Genomic DNA, 15,904 nt, shown 5'->3' with positions numbered 1-15,904 from the left:
GGTGGGCAGCAGGTGAGCCAGTGGGGGGCAGGGATAGAGGCAAAAGTGGGCCCCCTCGGTGGGCGCAACACAGCCCCTCCCCAGCTTGCCCCCCTAGGCAACTGTCTAGGCATGCCTAGTGGGTGGGCCAGCCCTCTGTGCGTGCAAACCAAGCCAAGCCTCCAAGGGCCCAGGCAGGGCACATAAGAGGTAAAGGGCCACCAAGGAAGGCAGCTGGGAATCCACACAGCCCTGTGGGGTTGATTGCAAAGAAGACTTCAGAACCTGCCCTTCTTCAAACCATATCCAAGTGCAGCAGAGGCACAGTGAAGACATTCTCTGTTCTCTTGTTTCCTACGAAATAAAGCATTGATTAAAAGCACCTCGTTTTGCTTGGACTTTCTGAGATGCTGCCTCTGCTCTTCCAGGCCTTGTCTCCCAGCTAGTCCTGCTGCATTCCCAGAGGTGCACATGTGTTCCCAGGTGCGCAATGCCTTCCACAGGTGTACACGCATTCCCAGAGCTGCACATGCATTCCCAGGTGTGCACATGCTTTCCCAGAGGTGCACACATGTTCCCAGGTACACACGCGCCTTCCATAGGTGTTCACATGCTCCCAGAGGTGCACACACATTCCTGATCTTAAGAGGCAGCGGGGCTCCTGGCAAAGAAGGCATGCTTCCCTTAATTCATTCTGAAGGAGAGCCACACAGACTGCAAGTGCCTTTTGTGAAAACAGACCTTTGAGATAAGGGGCAGAGCTAGGGGAGAGGGGCCCTGTGTTCGCCCCCTCTCCCTGGCAGCCCCTCTGAGTGAGGGAGATACAGAAGGAAATAGGGAGGGGTCAACTATAGCTACACCCCTGTTTGTGATGGGCACCTTGCTCAGCCACGTCAAAGGGCCTTCAGTCGTCTGGGGGCTACTCGGGGACGGGCCTTCACCGCTGCTGCCCCGAACTTCGGAATGCGCTTCCTGCTGAAATAAGAACCTCCCCATCTCGGACAACTTTTAAAAAGTCTTTAAAGATGCATCTGTTCACCCAGGTTTTTAATTAAATATAGTTTTAATAGTTTTAATATTGTTTTAAAATTTTAAATTGTTGTAATGTTTTAACTTTTTCTGTATCCTTTGTTTCATTTTACCTAATGTTTTAATTTTTCTGTTGTTGTTTGCTTTGTTGTAAACTGCCGAGAGACGTAGGTTTGGGGCGGCATAAAAATATGTCATAAATAAATAAATAAATAAATAAATAAATAAATAAATAAAGGGGGCATTTTCCTGGGGGCAGCAGGGAGGCAGGGCTTGGGGAGGCCCACACATTCATTCTGGGAGGGAGAGGAGGGCAGATGAGTTCCTTGTTCAGGCAGCGTCTAGGCCTCTGTGCAGAATAAAGAAGCAGCCACCAAGACCAGCGTGGTCTGTGGATGAGTGTCCTTGAAGCATGGAGGGAAGAGCTGGGGGCTGATGGCTGAAACACACCCCTGCTGCTGCTGCTGCTGCTGCTGCTGCTGCTGCTGCTGCTGCTTTGGGTGTGCTTCGCCTCCTCCTCTTTGCCTCCCCTTCTTCCTGTGTTTTTCGCCAGAGTCACCCCAAAGGAGGAGGAGGGGGGCTGGAGGTTGCAAGGTTTCCCTTGGAGCAGAGAGATGCTCTCTAAGGGCCAGGACTTTGCCCGGGTGCCACCAGGAAGGAAGCCTGCATCCACGGGAGACGATGGGGCAAAGAGGTTACTATGGCGATGACAGAGGCCAGAATAGAACCTGGCTTCCTTCTAGCCCTGGGCAGCAGTTGAGAGCTGCTTGGAGCAGCAGGTTGCCAGGAGTGGGAGGGCTGGGAGGGCCGGGGGAAAGAAGACACCAGAGGGGAAGGGCCTTGGCCTTCTTTCCAGAGTGTCGGTTGTTGGAAGGAGGGCTTGGCTCAAGAAGCAGGAGCATCATAGGTAAGATGTTGAGCACAGCCCTCTAGGTGGAGGAAAACGGTACAGAAGCCCACGTTTTGTGGTGGTGGTGGTGGGGAAACACCAGTGTGTTTTCTGTGCCAGAGTGCAGAGTAGCAGTTAAGAGCATGGGCTCTTAGCCAAAAAGCTCCTCTGAGCTCATTTGGGGCAGGGTGGGGGGTGGTCATGGTCAGGCAATTCATGTGGGTCCCAGAGCACGGTCTAAGGGCACAGACACCTTGCTGAAGTTAAGCAGGCCGTGGTGTGGAGAGTTTGTGGATGGGAAACCCATGGATGCCCCCTTCTGGGGCCAAGACGCAGTTCAGTGGGAGGCACCTGCTTTGCACGCAGAAGGCCCGGGTTCTTCCCTCCCTGGCAGCATAGGAGAGGAGAGCTGGTCTGGTGGTAGCAAGCATGAGTTATTCCCTTAGCTAGGCAGGGTCTGCCCTGGTTGCAGATGAATGGGAGACTAGATGTGTGAGCAGAACTGTAACATATTCCCCTTCTTAGGGGATGGAGCCTCTCTGGGAAGAGCATCTACACTCCATGTTCCCTCCCTGGCATCATCTCCAAGAAAGGGCTGAGAGAGACTCCTGCCTGCAACCTTGGAGAAGCTGCTCCCAGTCTATCTATCTATCTATCTATCTGAAATATTTATACACTGCTTTTTTACACAGAAAAATAAATAAACAATAGATAAGACGGACCCCTGTCCCCAAAGGGCTCACAAATCTTTTCCCAAAAAAAGAAGTCGGTGTGGACAATACTGAGCCAGATGGATGGGCCAATGGCCTGACTCGGAATAAGCCCGCTCCCAATGTGCAAGCTAGCCGAGAGGCAGGCAGGGAGGCTGGTCCATCTGCACACATACATAATGCTTTGGAAGTACAAGAGGGCCAGTCCTTGCCCCGAGAGAGACTTGCAACCCTTCTTCGTAATATGTATGTGAAGAGATGTACCCTTGTCAAGCTTATAGAAGCCCACCCGGCATACCAGCCCCCCCACCCCCAGCCAGGGCTGTTCTTGCCCATCAGGAGACGGGGTGGTGGAAGGAGTCCTGGCAGTGCTGCGCCTACCCTCACTTCCCACAACTCGGCTTCTTCTAGCTGAGCTGGGAAGCCACTGCTGCTGCGGAGGCCTGGAACAGCCCAAGCAGGCGTGTGCTGCTGGACCCAGGGCTGGAGAGCGGCAGGCCTGCTTTGGCTGGGTGGTGGCTAAATCCTGGAACACTGGAAGAGGGGGACCTGGAGGGGCCCCGTTAATGCTTCCAGAAGAGCCTTCTTTTGCTGGCCACAAGTGGGTGCCACAGCTGCTTCGTGTTAAGAGGAGGAGGAGTCATCTAATCAGATGCCACAGAGGAACAAAATGTGCCTCATTTCAAAGTGACCTGATAAAAATGGCTACAGGTACAAATTAAAAAGTGCTGAAAACTGACCCTTTGACCCTTTTAGTCCAACATTTAGACCGGCATATATGTTGCTTTCAAGTGTTAATTAAAATGACTGATGTAATCAGTTGAGGCGGGTCTAGGAAGAGAATCCCTTGTTGGTTTGATGAGGTTTGGGGCAGTGGTTCAAAAGTTGTTAAGGATTTTCTGCCCTATTAATGCTTCTAGTAGCAAGTACTGACAGAGTTCTACAGAGTGTGGCTGGTTTGACAATGAAGCCAGAATGTTGACACATTTGCCAGTCCTCTGACTTTGGCAGGGGGAGCAACCTAATGAATTGTATTGCCAAGGCAATGCCTATTTTGTTAGTAATTGGGTGCACATTTTCCCGGGGTGGGAGGGACACATGGAACAGACAGGTGGGGCAAGCCAGGCAGGTAGTTAATAGAACTGTGGAGGAGAAGCAGTAGTGTTTGGGAGGGGTTTGAGGAATGGATTTGAAAATGCACACACCCAGAAACACCCCCCCCCCAACAGAAACATTTCACTCCAGGAATATTACCACAGAGGCACCAACATCCATTCTTTACAGGGAAGCATCTCCAGTCTTTCCACAGTTGTTTTCCAGGCCAAGTAAGAAGCAGGTCCTTCCTTGACCCAGTGAGCAGAAACCTAGAGCTGGGCTCTTGGTCAGAAAAGGATATACACAGACTGCGGGGGCACCAGCAGACAAGCTGAGCAGAAAGGTACCTGCTACTAATTTATAACAGCAGTTCACTGAAGCACATACACAGCTTACAGGAAACAAAATAACAGCAACATGGTTTATGCCAAGAACAAACCATCCCTTCATGAATAAATGAAATATTAAAGCTAGCAAAACAGTCTGGCAAAAAAGGACTAGCTATGCAAATTTCAATGTGATAAGTTTCATACAACATGCTGATGTCAGGCCTGGTCCCATCCAGTGTTCCCTCTCACAGGGATTCCCAGATGTTGTTGACTACAATCCCCAGAATCCCCAGCTGCAATGGCTTTTGCTTGGGGATTCTGGGAGTTGTAGTCAACAACATCTGGGAATCCTTGTTAGAGGGAACACTGCTGGTCCCATTGCATGCCAGAAAGGGCAAGGCAAGTGAGAATTTTGGTGAGGCAAGCATCAGGCCTTTTCTCTCTCTGCATCTTGCATTCTGTGACATCTGGCACGATACTGATAGCCAGCCCTGCCAGGGAGAAGTTCTCCCTGATCCTAAACAAGACACCTTTTGGATCCAAATGCTTGTAAGGGTGGGATGTTGCTGGGAAGGTTCCTTGCTTAATTACACAAAGGGGCAGTTTCTGACCTCCCCTCTCTTGGTCTCTCAGCACCTCTGAGGAGGGGGTAGATATGTGAGCCCTGGAGCCATGTCACTCAAGAAGGTCTTCCAGCGGTTCAGCCAGCCTGCAGGCACCTTGGACCAAGGTGGTAAGTGGCCCGCCTGCTGTGGGGCTGGCAGAGGTGCACCTAGGTAATTTTGGAGCCTAGAGCTAAAGGCCTTTGGAGCCCCCCCTTGCTGGACCCCCCCATACAAATTAAGCATCATCCCCCTATTCATATCCCACATATTTCTTTCCACCCTCCACCCTCTGTCAGTAGCGACTACATCACCTGGGACAGTCTAATTTGGGGGGCCTCAGGGGGTGTGGAGCCCCGAAGTCCAGGGGTAAGAGCGCCACTGGGGGCTGGACCTCTTTCCCTTGCACAGCTAACTGCGATAGGGGAATCTCCAAGGGGTTCTCTCTAATCTCCCCAGCCCTTGCTGCAGGTTAGCACTCTCCATCCTTTAGCCTCTTCTATGGGGATTTGGGCGCTACCCTGAGAAGTCTAGTGCAAGATGGCTTTTAGCAGTTCTCTGGGGCCCCACAGATTCTCCTACCCTTGTGCTGAATTCTGTCCCCAAGATGGAATGAAATGCCCCATCTGTCATGTGATATGGAGAACAGCCCCTACAGCTTCCAGGAGTGGGGAGTGCCCCACATGGAGGAGGCAGGAAGCCCCCACTGCCCCTCCAGTTTATAGGGACAGTCTGGGGATCGGGGGGGGGGGGGGCTCAGCCTGACCCAGTCTGCTGCTGCTTGCCCTCAGCACCACAAAGCAATGACGATGAAGACAGGCCACTCAACCAGGATCTGTCCACCGGTAACTTGGATCAGAGGACTACCCGGAAGACCTTCATTCAGCGGGTGAGGACGGGGGCGGAGGGAGGCGTGGTGGTGTGTCAGCAATGATATACGTTTGGGGAGGGGGTCTGTGTGTGTGTTTGAGGAAGGACTGTGCTGGTGTGGCACAGTGATTGAGGAAGGCTGGCGTGAGCCTGGGCTTGTGAACCCAAATCCTAGCCTCTCCCATGGGACTGCCCTCTCCCCAAGCATAGTACAGGGTGGGGGGTTGGGGGGGGGAACAGACAGGTGGTGCCTGAGCAAATGTGGTGGGACTTCCCTGATGAGTAAAGGCGTATCCCTATTCGTTAAGTATACAGTCAGCCTTACTCATGAATACGAATATGACGGATATTTATATACCGCTGGTCCACAAAAGTTCCCAAAGCAGCTTACCTAGATATAAATAAATAAATAAATAAATAAATAAATAAATAAATATTATTGAATATATTGAATGAATATATCATTGAATAGATTCACAATATTACTCATGAGTAAGTGCAGGGCTTACTCATTAATGATACACAGCCTACTCATTACTATTGTTGCCAGTCAACTGCTGAGTAGGAGTCTACTCATGAGTGAAGAAGAGGTCTACTTGCAAACAGGAGTAAGTTTGTGGGTCTACTTGCAAACAAGGGCATGGTGTGAGTAAGGGTGAGGTCTACTCATGTGCAGGGGAGTAGCAAGGTTGGAGTGGGCCCAGAAACAAGATTTTAAAATGCCCCCCCCTCACTGAAGCTCAGCTCATGAAGTAAAGAAATCTTAAATGAGGCTGAATAGTCGTAACAAAAAGCATATCTATATCTATATCTATATCTATATCTATATCTATATCTATATCTATATCTATATCTATTTATTTATTTTTACATTTTATATCCCGCTCTTCCTCCAAGGAGCCCAGAGCAGTGTACTACATACTTGAGTTTCTCCTCACAGCAACCCTGTGAAGTAGGTTAGGCTGAGAGGGAAGTGACTGGCCCAGAGTCACCCAGCTAGTATCATGGCTGAATGGGGATTTGAACTCGGGTCTCCCTGGTCCTAGTCCAGCACTCTAGCCACTACTATATCTATACCTCCTATGTGCCACAATAGAACATCATCCTAAATTATTTTTTTAAAGTTTTTGTCAATTGTGGACGATGCAAGTCATTGAATGGTCCTAGAGAAAGACAGGCTGTTCTGGTAGCTCCAGGTCTTAACACTCACATCAGTTTCGGAGGATGAATACAACTGAAGGAAGCCTGGGCGGGTGCGTGGCTGGGGGAGTCAGTCATGTGACTTGCCTCTGGGCCCCCCCCCCCGGCAGTGGGACCTCAGACAACTGTCTCCCCCCCTTGCCCTATTATAGTTACACCCCTGCTCGTGTGTAAAGATGTGGGTGCATGGAGCCTTCTTTCTAAATTCGCATCATATACCAGACTGTACACAAAACCTTTACAACTTATATGGTGCAGAAGTTAAGATGAGCACCTTAACTTTCAATTTCCCCTCCTTATGAAACACACTGCTGCCTGAGATTTGCAATGTCCCCTCTCTTCTGTCCTTTAAGAAGCTCCTGAAAACCTATCTATTGTGCCAGGCTTTTAGTCTTTAAAGTGTGTGTGTGTGGGGGGGGTTCTTTCCCTTTTCCCCTCTTTTTGGTCTTCCCCCCTTCCCCCACTTCTTCTCTTCTTTGTTGTTTTAATTTATGTAAACTGCCTCGAGTCTAAGGAAGTCAGGTGGTCAATAAATTTTCTAAATAAATAAATAAATTTTCACACTTTTTTGAGCACAGATGAAAACTGAAAGCCTCTTAACTCTCATCTTAAACCAAAGGTTTTTGGGATGACTGAATAAGAAAGTATTACATGAAGTATTTGGTAAGGGAATTATGAATTCAAAATGCATTTAATTTTTATTTGTAGGTTATTTTTATGTATGTTTATTTATTAAACATTTTAAAATATTGTTTTGTTTTTATTAATAAAATAACAATTTATTAATAAGTATTATTAATGAACTTAATAATACAGTTAATAAAAGAGGGGGTTTGGCACAGTGTAGGAACTCTTCAGCAGGAAAGGGCAGCGGGCAGAACAGAAGGGAGCTGGACCATCTCTGAGATAGAAGGACTCCCCGCCCCGCGTCGTGTTGCAGAGGATGGAGCAGACGGCTCCTCTGTGGCTGCAAGGGCAGGAGGAACACAACCAAATGGTTGACACGACAAGGAAGTAGATTCAGGCTAGAGATGAGGAGGGATTGCCTAGCTGTAAGAGTGACCATAATGGAACAAGATGTCTGAAGTAACAGTCAAGTATGTGGCTGTCTTTGAGCATGGGTGGGGGGGGGATGAGCATCCTCAGGCTGCAGCTGCCCCAAGCGCTTCCGGGGGCCACCAGAGGCTGGGCCCCCCTTCCCCCCACACCTCTGGAGGGCTGCCAGATGCTCGTCTGCCTCCGTTCTGCCCATGCCCATAGCCACAACAGGTGTGCTGCCCTTTTGCTTCTTTCACTTGGTGCCTCGTTCATGCGGGGTTGGGGTTGGGCTGGGTTGGGTGAATTCTTTCTCTGCTTAGAACCCAAGCCAACCCCAGCAGCACGTGAATGAAGTGCGGAGTGAAAGAAGCAAAAGGGCCACATGCCTGTCTTGAGGCTGGTGGCCATACCCCCTTGTGTATGACACATCTAAGGTGTGGCCACACACACAACATGGTGAGGGTGCCGATAAGAGCTGGTCCTGCAGCCACTGCCGGTGACGTGAGCTCCTTACACGCCCGGCAAGGGTGGGCTCTCCTTCGCTGGAGACTTCCCAACAGAGGCTGGGGGACCGTCTGTCTGGAGTGCTGGAGCAGTTCCTAGCACTGAGCAGGTGCCAGACTAGAAGGAGGACTCCGTTGAAGGGCTCACATTCTGTGGCTCTGTCCTCCTGAGGGCAAACCCGGTCCTGTGCCAGGCCCCTTCTGGCTGGGGCATCCCTGGCGGCAGATCCCTCCTTGGACTTTAGCAGAGCCTCAGCTGAGCAGCTTTTGCCCAGACTGACCCAGACTGTGCTGCCCCCCTTGTGCCTTCAGGTGGGCCTGTTGCTGGCTGCGCAGTTGACTGTGAGTTCAATCTTTGCCATCATCTTCTTCAACCTTGTGTGGGATATGGAGGAAATTGTACAGACCCATTTCTGGACTGTCACCGCCATCCCGTTGGCTGTCTTCATCATCTGCTTCACAGCCATCACCTGGGTTGAGAAGATCAGGTGCCAACTCCCCTGGAACATCATTGTCCTGGTAGGAGCCGGGACCAGCTATGGGGGGAGTGGGGCGGAGGGGGTTGTGACGGACAATGGTTGCTGTGAGGGCGTTGCATTAGGATGTTGGATCACTGTCTGGCGAGCCAAGGGTTGGGGAAGAAAGGAGGGGAAAGGGATGACCCACCCCAAGGCCTGGGAGGTGGCTTATACTAGCACATGATCCCCTCACCCTACCCTGCCCTATTGGGCAGGAGAGCCTGGACTTCCCATTGCTGATTGCGGCTGCCTCTGCTCCTCAGTCCATAGCGACCTTGAACTTCTCTGGCTTAATAGGCATGACCACTTCTCTCTGCAAGATGAACGCCACCTTCATTGCTATGGGCATCACTGGCGCCATTTTCTTCATTCTTGTGATTTTCTCCATGAAGGTTGGTGTACACTGCGCCCCTTTTCCTTCCTCCACCCCACAATTAATTGGCCAGGTAGATGACTAGAGCACAAGTAGAGAAAGGCTTGCCCCAGAGAGCCAAGACACAATATGAAGCCCATTTGAAGGCTTATGCTGTGGCAATACGTGCTGCAAAGAAACAATTCTTTTCTGTGTGCATTGTGTCTGCAAACTCACATCCAGCGGAGTTCTCCATGACTGTGAGGGAACTGGGAGAGGACAGCTGGTCTCAGGGAGAGGAGAGCTGGTCTTGTGGCAGCAAGCATGACATGTCCCTTTAGCTAAGCAGGGTCCACCCTGGTTGCATATGAATGGGAGACTAGAAATGTGAGCACTGGAGGATATTCCCCTCAGGGGATGATGGAGCCACTCTGGGAAGAGCATCTAGGTTCCAAGTCCCCTCCCTGGCAGTATCTCCAAGATAGCACTGAGAGAGATTCCTGCCTGCAACCTTGGAGAAGCCGCTGCCAGTCTGTGAAGACAATACTGAGCTAGATAGACCAATGGTCTGACTTAGTATATGACTTAGTATATGGCAGCTTCTTATGTTCCTAACTGATTCAGATACCCCTTTCCCTGAATTTAAATTTAGAACCCTCAGTAACCTGCTGTGACACTTTTAATGCATATTTTGTGGATGAGTCTCTTGTATCCAGCTTGATCTAGATATCACTATTGGCACAGACTCAATGGAAGAGGTTCTAGGACCCTCTCTTCTAGGGTTTGATTGGATCTGTTTCACTTTGTGACTCCCAAGGATGTGGACAAGCTGCCTGGAATTCTGCAGGCAGCCACTTGCTTTCTTTATCTTTGTCCAACATCATGGCTTACATCTTCCAGCAAGAAGCTTATTAAAGATGGCCTTGTTGGTGTCGTGTCATAAATGTCTGATTGAGGAATGGCAGGATGTCTCCATGTCTTAATGAGGCAATTGTGAGACCCTTTCTCAAGAAGCATCTAACAATCTTGTGATAGTTCCTTCAGAGATGAGCAAGTTTAGGCTGGTTTCTAACCTCCCTTGGTTGGGCAAACTAATTGAAAGGGTGGCTGCTTTTCAGCTCCAGGCAGTCTGGGAGGAAACAGATTTTCTGGACCCATTTCAAACTGGATTTCAAGCATGGTATGTGGTCAAGAATGTCTTGGTTGGCCTGATGGATGATCTTCTCCTGGGATATGACAGTGAGAGTTTAACTCTGTTAATACTGTATCTCTTGGTTACTTTCTATATCATCGGCCATGGGTTGTTTTTATTGCCTGAAGCAGTTAGGAATGGGAGCACACTGCTTTGCAATGGTTCCATATCTATCTCTCCAGTAGATTTCAGATGGTGTCTGTAATGATCAGCCCTCCCCTCCCCTAAAAAGTGAACCAGAAGTGAACTCTGTCTTGACTGACAGGCAGTGACCTCTAGGGATCAGCCACTCAGCACACGGTGGGTGGGACCTTGAGGGCCATGAGGCAGGAAGAGAAGGGTTTCTTTGTTCAGAAGTAGCTAGGCGAGAGGTGAAAGAGGATGGGTGGAAGGCTTAGTGAGGAGCAATGGAGTGTTGCTGCCTCATGGTCAACAGCTAGACTGGAGATGATTTGCAAATCTTTACAGCTGTTCGCTTGTGTTTTATCTGTAACGTAACAAGCTAAGAAATGCTGAGTCTGTCCCTAACTATCCATCCAGGGCACTAAGAAAGTCTCTGTAACCTTTAAAGGTGCTTTTAAAGGTCCCTATATCCCTGTTCCTTGCAACGGGGGTGCTTTTTGAAGTATTCTTCCAACTACTGAGTGTTTATTTTATCTGTAACTAAAGGCTGAGAGAGCCTCAGATTGAAGCAGTCTGTAGTATTTTGAATAAAGGGTTTTTTTTTTGTTCTTTGCAAATCTTAACCTGCCTCTTTGAGTGGATTTTTAACTCAGGGAAGGAAGGCTGAGAGAAGGGCTTGCTCTGGTGCAACACATCTCTCAAGTTTGATTGCTCAGCAACTCTACCAACTTTTCTCATCACATGTAGGTTGCATGTGGAAGGGGTGTTTTTTTTGGTGTTGTTTTTTTTTACTCTTCCGTTGGTAAAGATAAGGAGAATTCCCTGGAATTTTGCCCACACCAGTGGTGGGGGGATTAAACTCTGTTAAAAAGTGGCAGCTATTGAGCTACTAAAGGAGCAGTTTAAGTTTAAAGGAACAGCCTTTGTGGGTAAAAGCAAGAGAAGATGATTCAGCATTTTTCTTCCCTTCACTTGAGCTTGCTTTGAGACAAAGGCTGGGTTAAATCCACTACAGTGTCACTCAGAGACTGTTGTTCCTCGAAACAGGAGCTGTTGTATGGAGTCCCTCAAAGCTCTATCTAGCCTCTACTGCTTTTAGCAGTGGGCAACCTATGGTTTCAAATTCAAGGGGGAGGGGTATATACTAGCATGTACAGGAGAGCTTTGTAACTAGAGATGGCCAACAACATCTGCACATGTGGCATGTGCTGTGTCAATGAGCTACAGCCCCTCCCCTTGACTCCTGTTCTGAAAAGTTTTCAGTGAACTTTCCCCACTGGATCCACTGGCCATTCTCAAGTGTCTCCCACACATCCAAATGAGTTTTGTTTGTTTGTTTGTTTAGTGCATTTTTATACTGCCCTAACCCAAGGTCTCAGGGTGGTTCACAACAAATAAAAACAAAACATTAAAATCAATTAAATATTAAAAACAGCTTAAAACAAATCAACCCTAACCCTAATCAATAAATAATCCAAAATTTAAAGTTACAAAGTTAAAAAGCTAAAAGGCCTGGGTAAAAACATAGGTCTTTAGACACTTGTTTAAAGCTGCTAGAGATGGGGAGACTCTTATTCCCACGGGAAGTGCGTTCCAAAGTCTTGGGGCAACAACAGAGAAGGCCCGTCCCTGGGTGGCCACCAGACGACATGAAGGTAGCTACAGACGAGCCTCCCCTGATGTATGCAGTGGACGATGGGGATCATGCAGAAGAAGACGCTCTCTTAAGTACCGTGGGCCTAAGCTGTTTAGGGCTTTATAGGTTATAACCAGCACTTTGTATTTTGCCCGGAAACCTATTGGCAGCCAGTGCAACTCCTGTAATATAGGAGTAATATGGTCTCTTCGAGGTGACCCGGAGACCAACCTGGCTGCCACATTTTGTACTAATTGCAGTTTCCGGACTACGTACAAAGGCAGCCCCACATAGAATGCATTACAGTAATCAAGTCTGGAGTTTACCAAAAAGTGCACTACTGTTTTGAGACCATTTTTGTTGTTTTTGCTTGCAATCTGATTCTTAAGGGTTCTGGCCCATTTCATTCTGGCTTAGGCTGGTAATGAGTTAATCATATTTTACTAACGTATCTAAGCTATTGTTTGCATGTGTATTTGACATATCCTGCTGTTTGGGACCAAAAAAAGAAAAAGAAAAGAAAAATGAATGTCTGTTCTGGGGTCATCTGGGCTGCTCCAGGACATTCGAGACTGTGAAGGGATCAATAGAACTGTAATATTGGAAAGATTCCAGATCTAAAATATTGTGCTCAAGTGTATCTAATACGTCCCACTGTTTTTGGAATCCAGTTTAATTAGTACAGATCATTGCACCCATTCCATTCCAGGTTGTATACCCCGCCCCCCGCCCCAGGCCACAGCTTTGTCCGAGGCTCACAACACAGGACAGGAAGAGACGTAGCCACAAGTGCTTGGGTGCAGCGGAATGAGGGAAGAGGGGCTGGAGAGGGCTGAGCTAATGGGGAGACGGGGTCACAGTTGCTTCTGGAGCACATGTTGACATCTGTCTTGGTGCCTCTTCCATGCAGATCAAGTATGACTTCACTCTATATCTTTGGACATTGTGTGCCTGCATGATGACCTATGCAACATTCATCCTCTTCCTCATATTCTTCAAGAACCATATTCTGGATCTTGTCTCTTATGGCCTTGGAATCTTTGTCTGCATCTGGGTGAGTGTCGCAGTGAGTTGTCAAGAACTGCTCTGTGCCTTGCCCCCACTGCTGACTGAGCTACGTTCCACAGTGTGTGCCCTGCTGAGCCTCCCTCTAACAGGCCCTTGGGCTCATCTGGCACCCTTCACCTGTCGGTAGCTCCTGCCCAGTTCCTTTACTGATATGGATCTGAAGGGACATGAGCAACCGCAGAAAGTCAAGACGTGCAGTCTTTTGCAGGAGAGTAATGCACAGAAAGGGGACTAGATGGACTGGTCCAGCCCGACTTGCCTGAAGCTGTTGCTTGCTGAGGTTGGAGGGAAGACCCTCCCTTCTGTTACCATTTCCCCTCAGAGTGAGTTTGGCCAAAACACAGCTACTAGGATATCTTTCTCCAGGTCTCATCAGAGTGGGTGCACCTGATATCCAAAGAGGAAAACATAGACAATAAAGAAATATATTTATTTATTTATAAATATAAATATTTTTAAAAGTGCAACATTTGTGACATCACATTAGATTCAAAAATAGCCAGGTGGAAATTGTACTGGCACAATAGTGTCAGCACAGTTAAGCTGAGGTGTTGTTTCAACATTCCACTATTATAAACACTGAACATTTCATCGGTTATAAAATTAAAACCAACCATCAAATCTGCCTGAATTTTTGCAGACAGCAACTAGGTGATAACAGACACCATCCCTTCAAATTTAGTGCAGGTCCATTGAAAAATGGCTGAGATGCAGTGGTTTAAATATTATACTGGCATAGTAGTGCCAGTATAGTTAAGATGAGTTGCTTCAGGGGTGTTGCTATCATAAAGCAATGGGGTCAAAGGCCTGGGGCTGTGCAAGAAGGGGCCATCGGCTGGGCAACCATGCACTCTTCTCCCCGCATTTCCCTGGCTGAGGGCAGCAGCAGAGAGAGAAGCAGGAAATGTTCCAGCCAAGGTTTCCGGCTGCAGCCTGTTCCTGCTACCTCAGCCTTCTGAGCAGCAGCCGCCGCCGATGGGCCCTCTTCCTCTGGTCCTGGCCATCATGGGCCTCTTCCTGCTCAGAACCTGAATACAGATGGATGGGAGGGGGTCACCATGAGCCAGATGGGAGGGAGGAGCTGGGCTGGTTGCTGGGCCTGTTCCCCTCAATGAAAGTAAACAGTAAGAAAGGTTTAATATTGTCTCTTTGGTTTCCGTGTGTGTGTGTGCCATTTCCTCCTTGCCCCAAACTCCTCTCTCTGTGTGTTTCACAGGCTTGAGAAGGGAAGAGAGCGCCACCCAGCCCAGCCCACCGAGTTCCCACCAGCCTCTCCTGTGCTCTGGCATTGGCCCATGTGTTGGGGAGTAGATGCGCTAGGCCACTTGGCCATATCCCTTCCCGCTCTAGCAGGGAGGGGATCTGTGAGCCAACTGACCCTCTTCCCTCCTTTGCAGATGCTGGTTGTGACCATCCAGATGAGCCTGGGGAACACGAAAAGGGCCTTCGGTGCCGATGACTATGTCTTTGCAGACCTCACCCTGTACATCTGTTTTCATTTCCTCTTCTTGGACGTCTTGTTGCTGGTCGAAGCGGTGCTTAGCTAGAACGAGGCCCCCCCTCCCCCAATCCCTCCCGCCCTGAGATCCTTCCTCAAGCGCCACTTATTTTATTGTGTTCCGCCTCTCCCAGAGCTTTGCTCCTTTCCTTCTTTTTGTGTTCCTGCCCATTTCTGGGGCCCCGTCCTGTGCTTTGGGGAGGAAGGAGATATGACTGGATCCGGGTAGCAGCAAACGGGCCAACTGCACAGGATGCCTAGGAGCAGAGAGGGGCTCTTTCACACCTCCTCCTACGCTTAGGGGAGAAATGGAAGGCTCACGAAAGAAAAGGATTTCTCTTGCCTGCATTTGCCGGCAGTGGCACGTGCAGGGGTGTGTGTGTGTGGAAACCCGGCGCTCTTCTTCCCCTTGGTCTTCTGGAGTTCTTGCCAACCTAATACAATGCTTTCCCCGTCTCTTAACTGGGAGTGAGCTCCCCCCCACACTTCTTCCTCCCCCCCCATTCCCATTTTCCTTGGCCTTACATTCAAGCCATTGTGATTGGTGCCTGTGGAATGAAGACTTTGCATTACTGGGACCCCAACACTTTGCTCTATTAAATGCTTTAATTAAGACATGTGACATTTCCTAACCCTTGAAGTTAGCCAGACTCTCTGTCCCTCCACCTCCTCTCCTCCCACTCCCCTCCCCTGCACTTCTGCATGTGGAACAGACCCCCCCCCACGCCCCCGAGTGGCCAGCCTCTGGACCAAGCTGTGTCCATAGGATGTCCTAATAAAACGGAGAGTGTGCAGGGAGCCAGCAGTCCTCCACCTTGCCTGTCTTTGCGGGAGGGGTGGAGGCTGCTCTCCAGAGCTGCAGGGTGATCGTCTGGCCAGCAGAGCCCTGCAGGGGGATTGGGAGGGAAATGTGCAGAGGACTCCTCTGGACCACCGTAGAACAGACTACCACACTGCTCTGACTTGGCTTGCAATTCATGAGGCTCCACTGCTGATATGTTCCATCTCATATAAGGAGCTGGTTACTGTTCTTACTACCATTATAAGGATAACTGGATGTAACAGGAGGAGCTCGCTACTGGCTCAGGCCTCTGCCACTGAAGAAAACCTGCACTTTGGATTGAAACATGGCCGGCTGCGTAGGATTCTTGAGCTCTTCTCCTTTTAGAAGTTGACAACAGTCCTCTCTGGACTTTTAAGCTTTGTTCCCCTTGTTTAGCAACCTGGCACACTTGCCCCTAGGGGTCTCGTCGCAATTCATGGCAATTTTTTT

The 15,904-nt window shown here is 49.2% G+C and overlaps 1 protein-coding gene across 5 annotated transcripts; it reads left to right on the top strand.

The window, feature by feature from the left end:
- Positions 1 to 1,792: 1,792 nt before the first annotated feature.
- Positions 1,793 to 15,420, top strand: LOC128325233 (protein lifeguard 1-like). 5 transcript variants are annotated; one of them, XM_053250804.1, is made up of 8 exons: positions 1,795 to 1,915; positions 3,917 to 4,045; positions 4,665 to 4,764; positions 5,425 to 5,522; positions 8,557 to 8,763; positions 9,026 to 9,154; positions 12,976 to 13,119; positions 14,531 to 15,420. In XM_053250804.1, exons 3-8 carry the CDS (start codon positions 4,704 to 4,706, stop codon positions 14,678 to 14,680), a joined length of 789 nt encoding a protein of 262 aa, XP_053106779.1. In that variant the 5' UTR covers positions 1,795 to 1,915; positions 3,917 to 4,045; positions 4,665 to 4,703; the 3' UTR covers positions 14,681 to 15,420. The 5 variants fall into 5 exon arrangements, with proteins under 5 accessions (XP_053106781.1, XP_053106779.1, XP_053106778.1 ...); XM_053250803.1 differs by having other exon boundaries at positions 1,800 to 1,915; positions 3,892 to 4,045; XM_053250805.1 differs by having other exon boundaries at positions 1,821 to 1,915; positions 3,853 to 4,045.
- The last annotated feature ends 484 nt before the right edge of the window (positions 15,421 to 15,904 follow it).

Source organism: Hemicordylus capensis, chromosome 4, assembly GCF_027244095.1.
Source record: "Hemicordylus capensis ecotype Gifberg chromosome 4, rHemCap1.1.pri, whole genome shotgun sequence".
In the NCBI taxonomy this organism is placed as follows: domain Eukaryota; kingdom Metazoa; phylum Chordata; class Lepidosauria; order Squamata; family Cordylidae; genus Hemicordylus; species Hemicordylus capensis.
The sequence above is the reverse complement of the archived record's forward strand: the minus strand, read 5'-3'. Positions and strand labels throughout refer to the sequence as shown.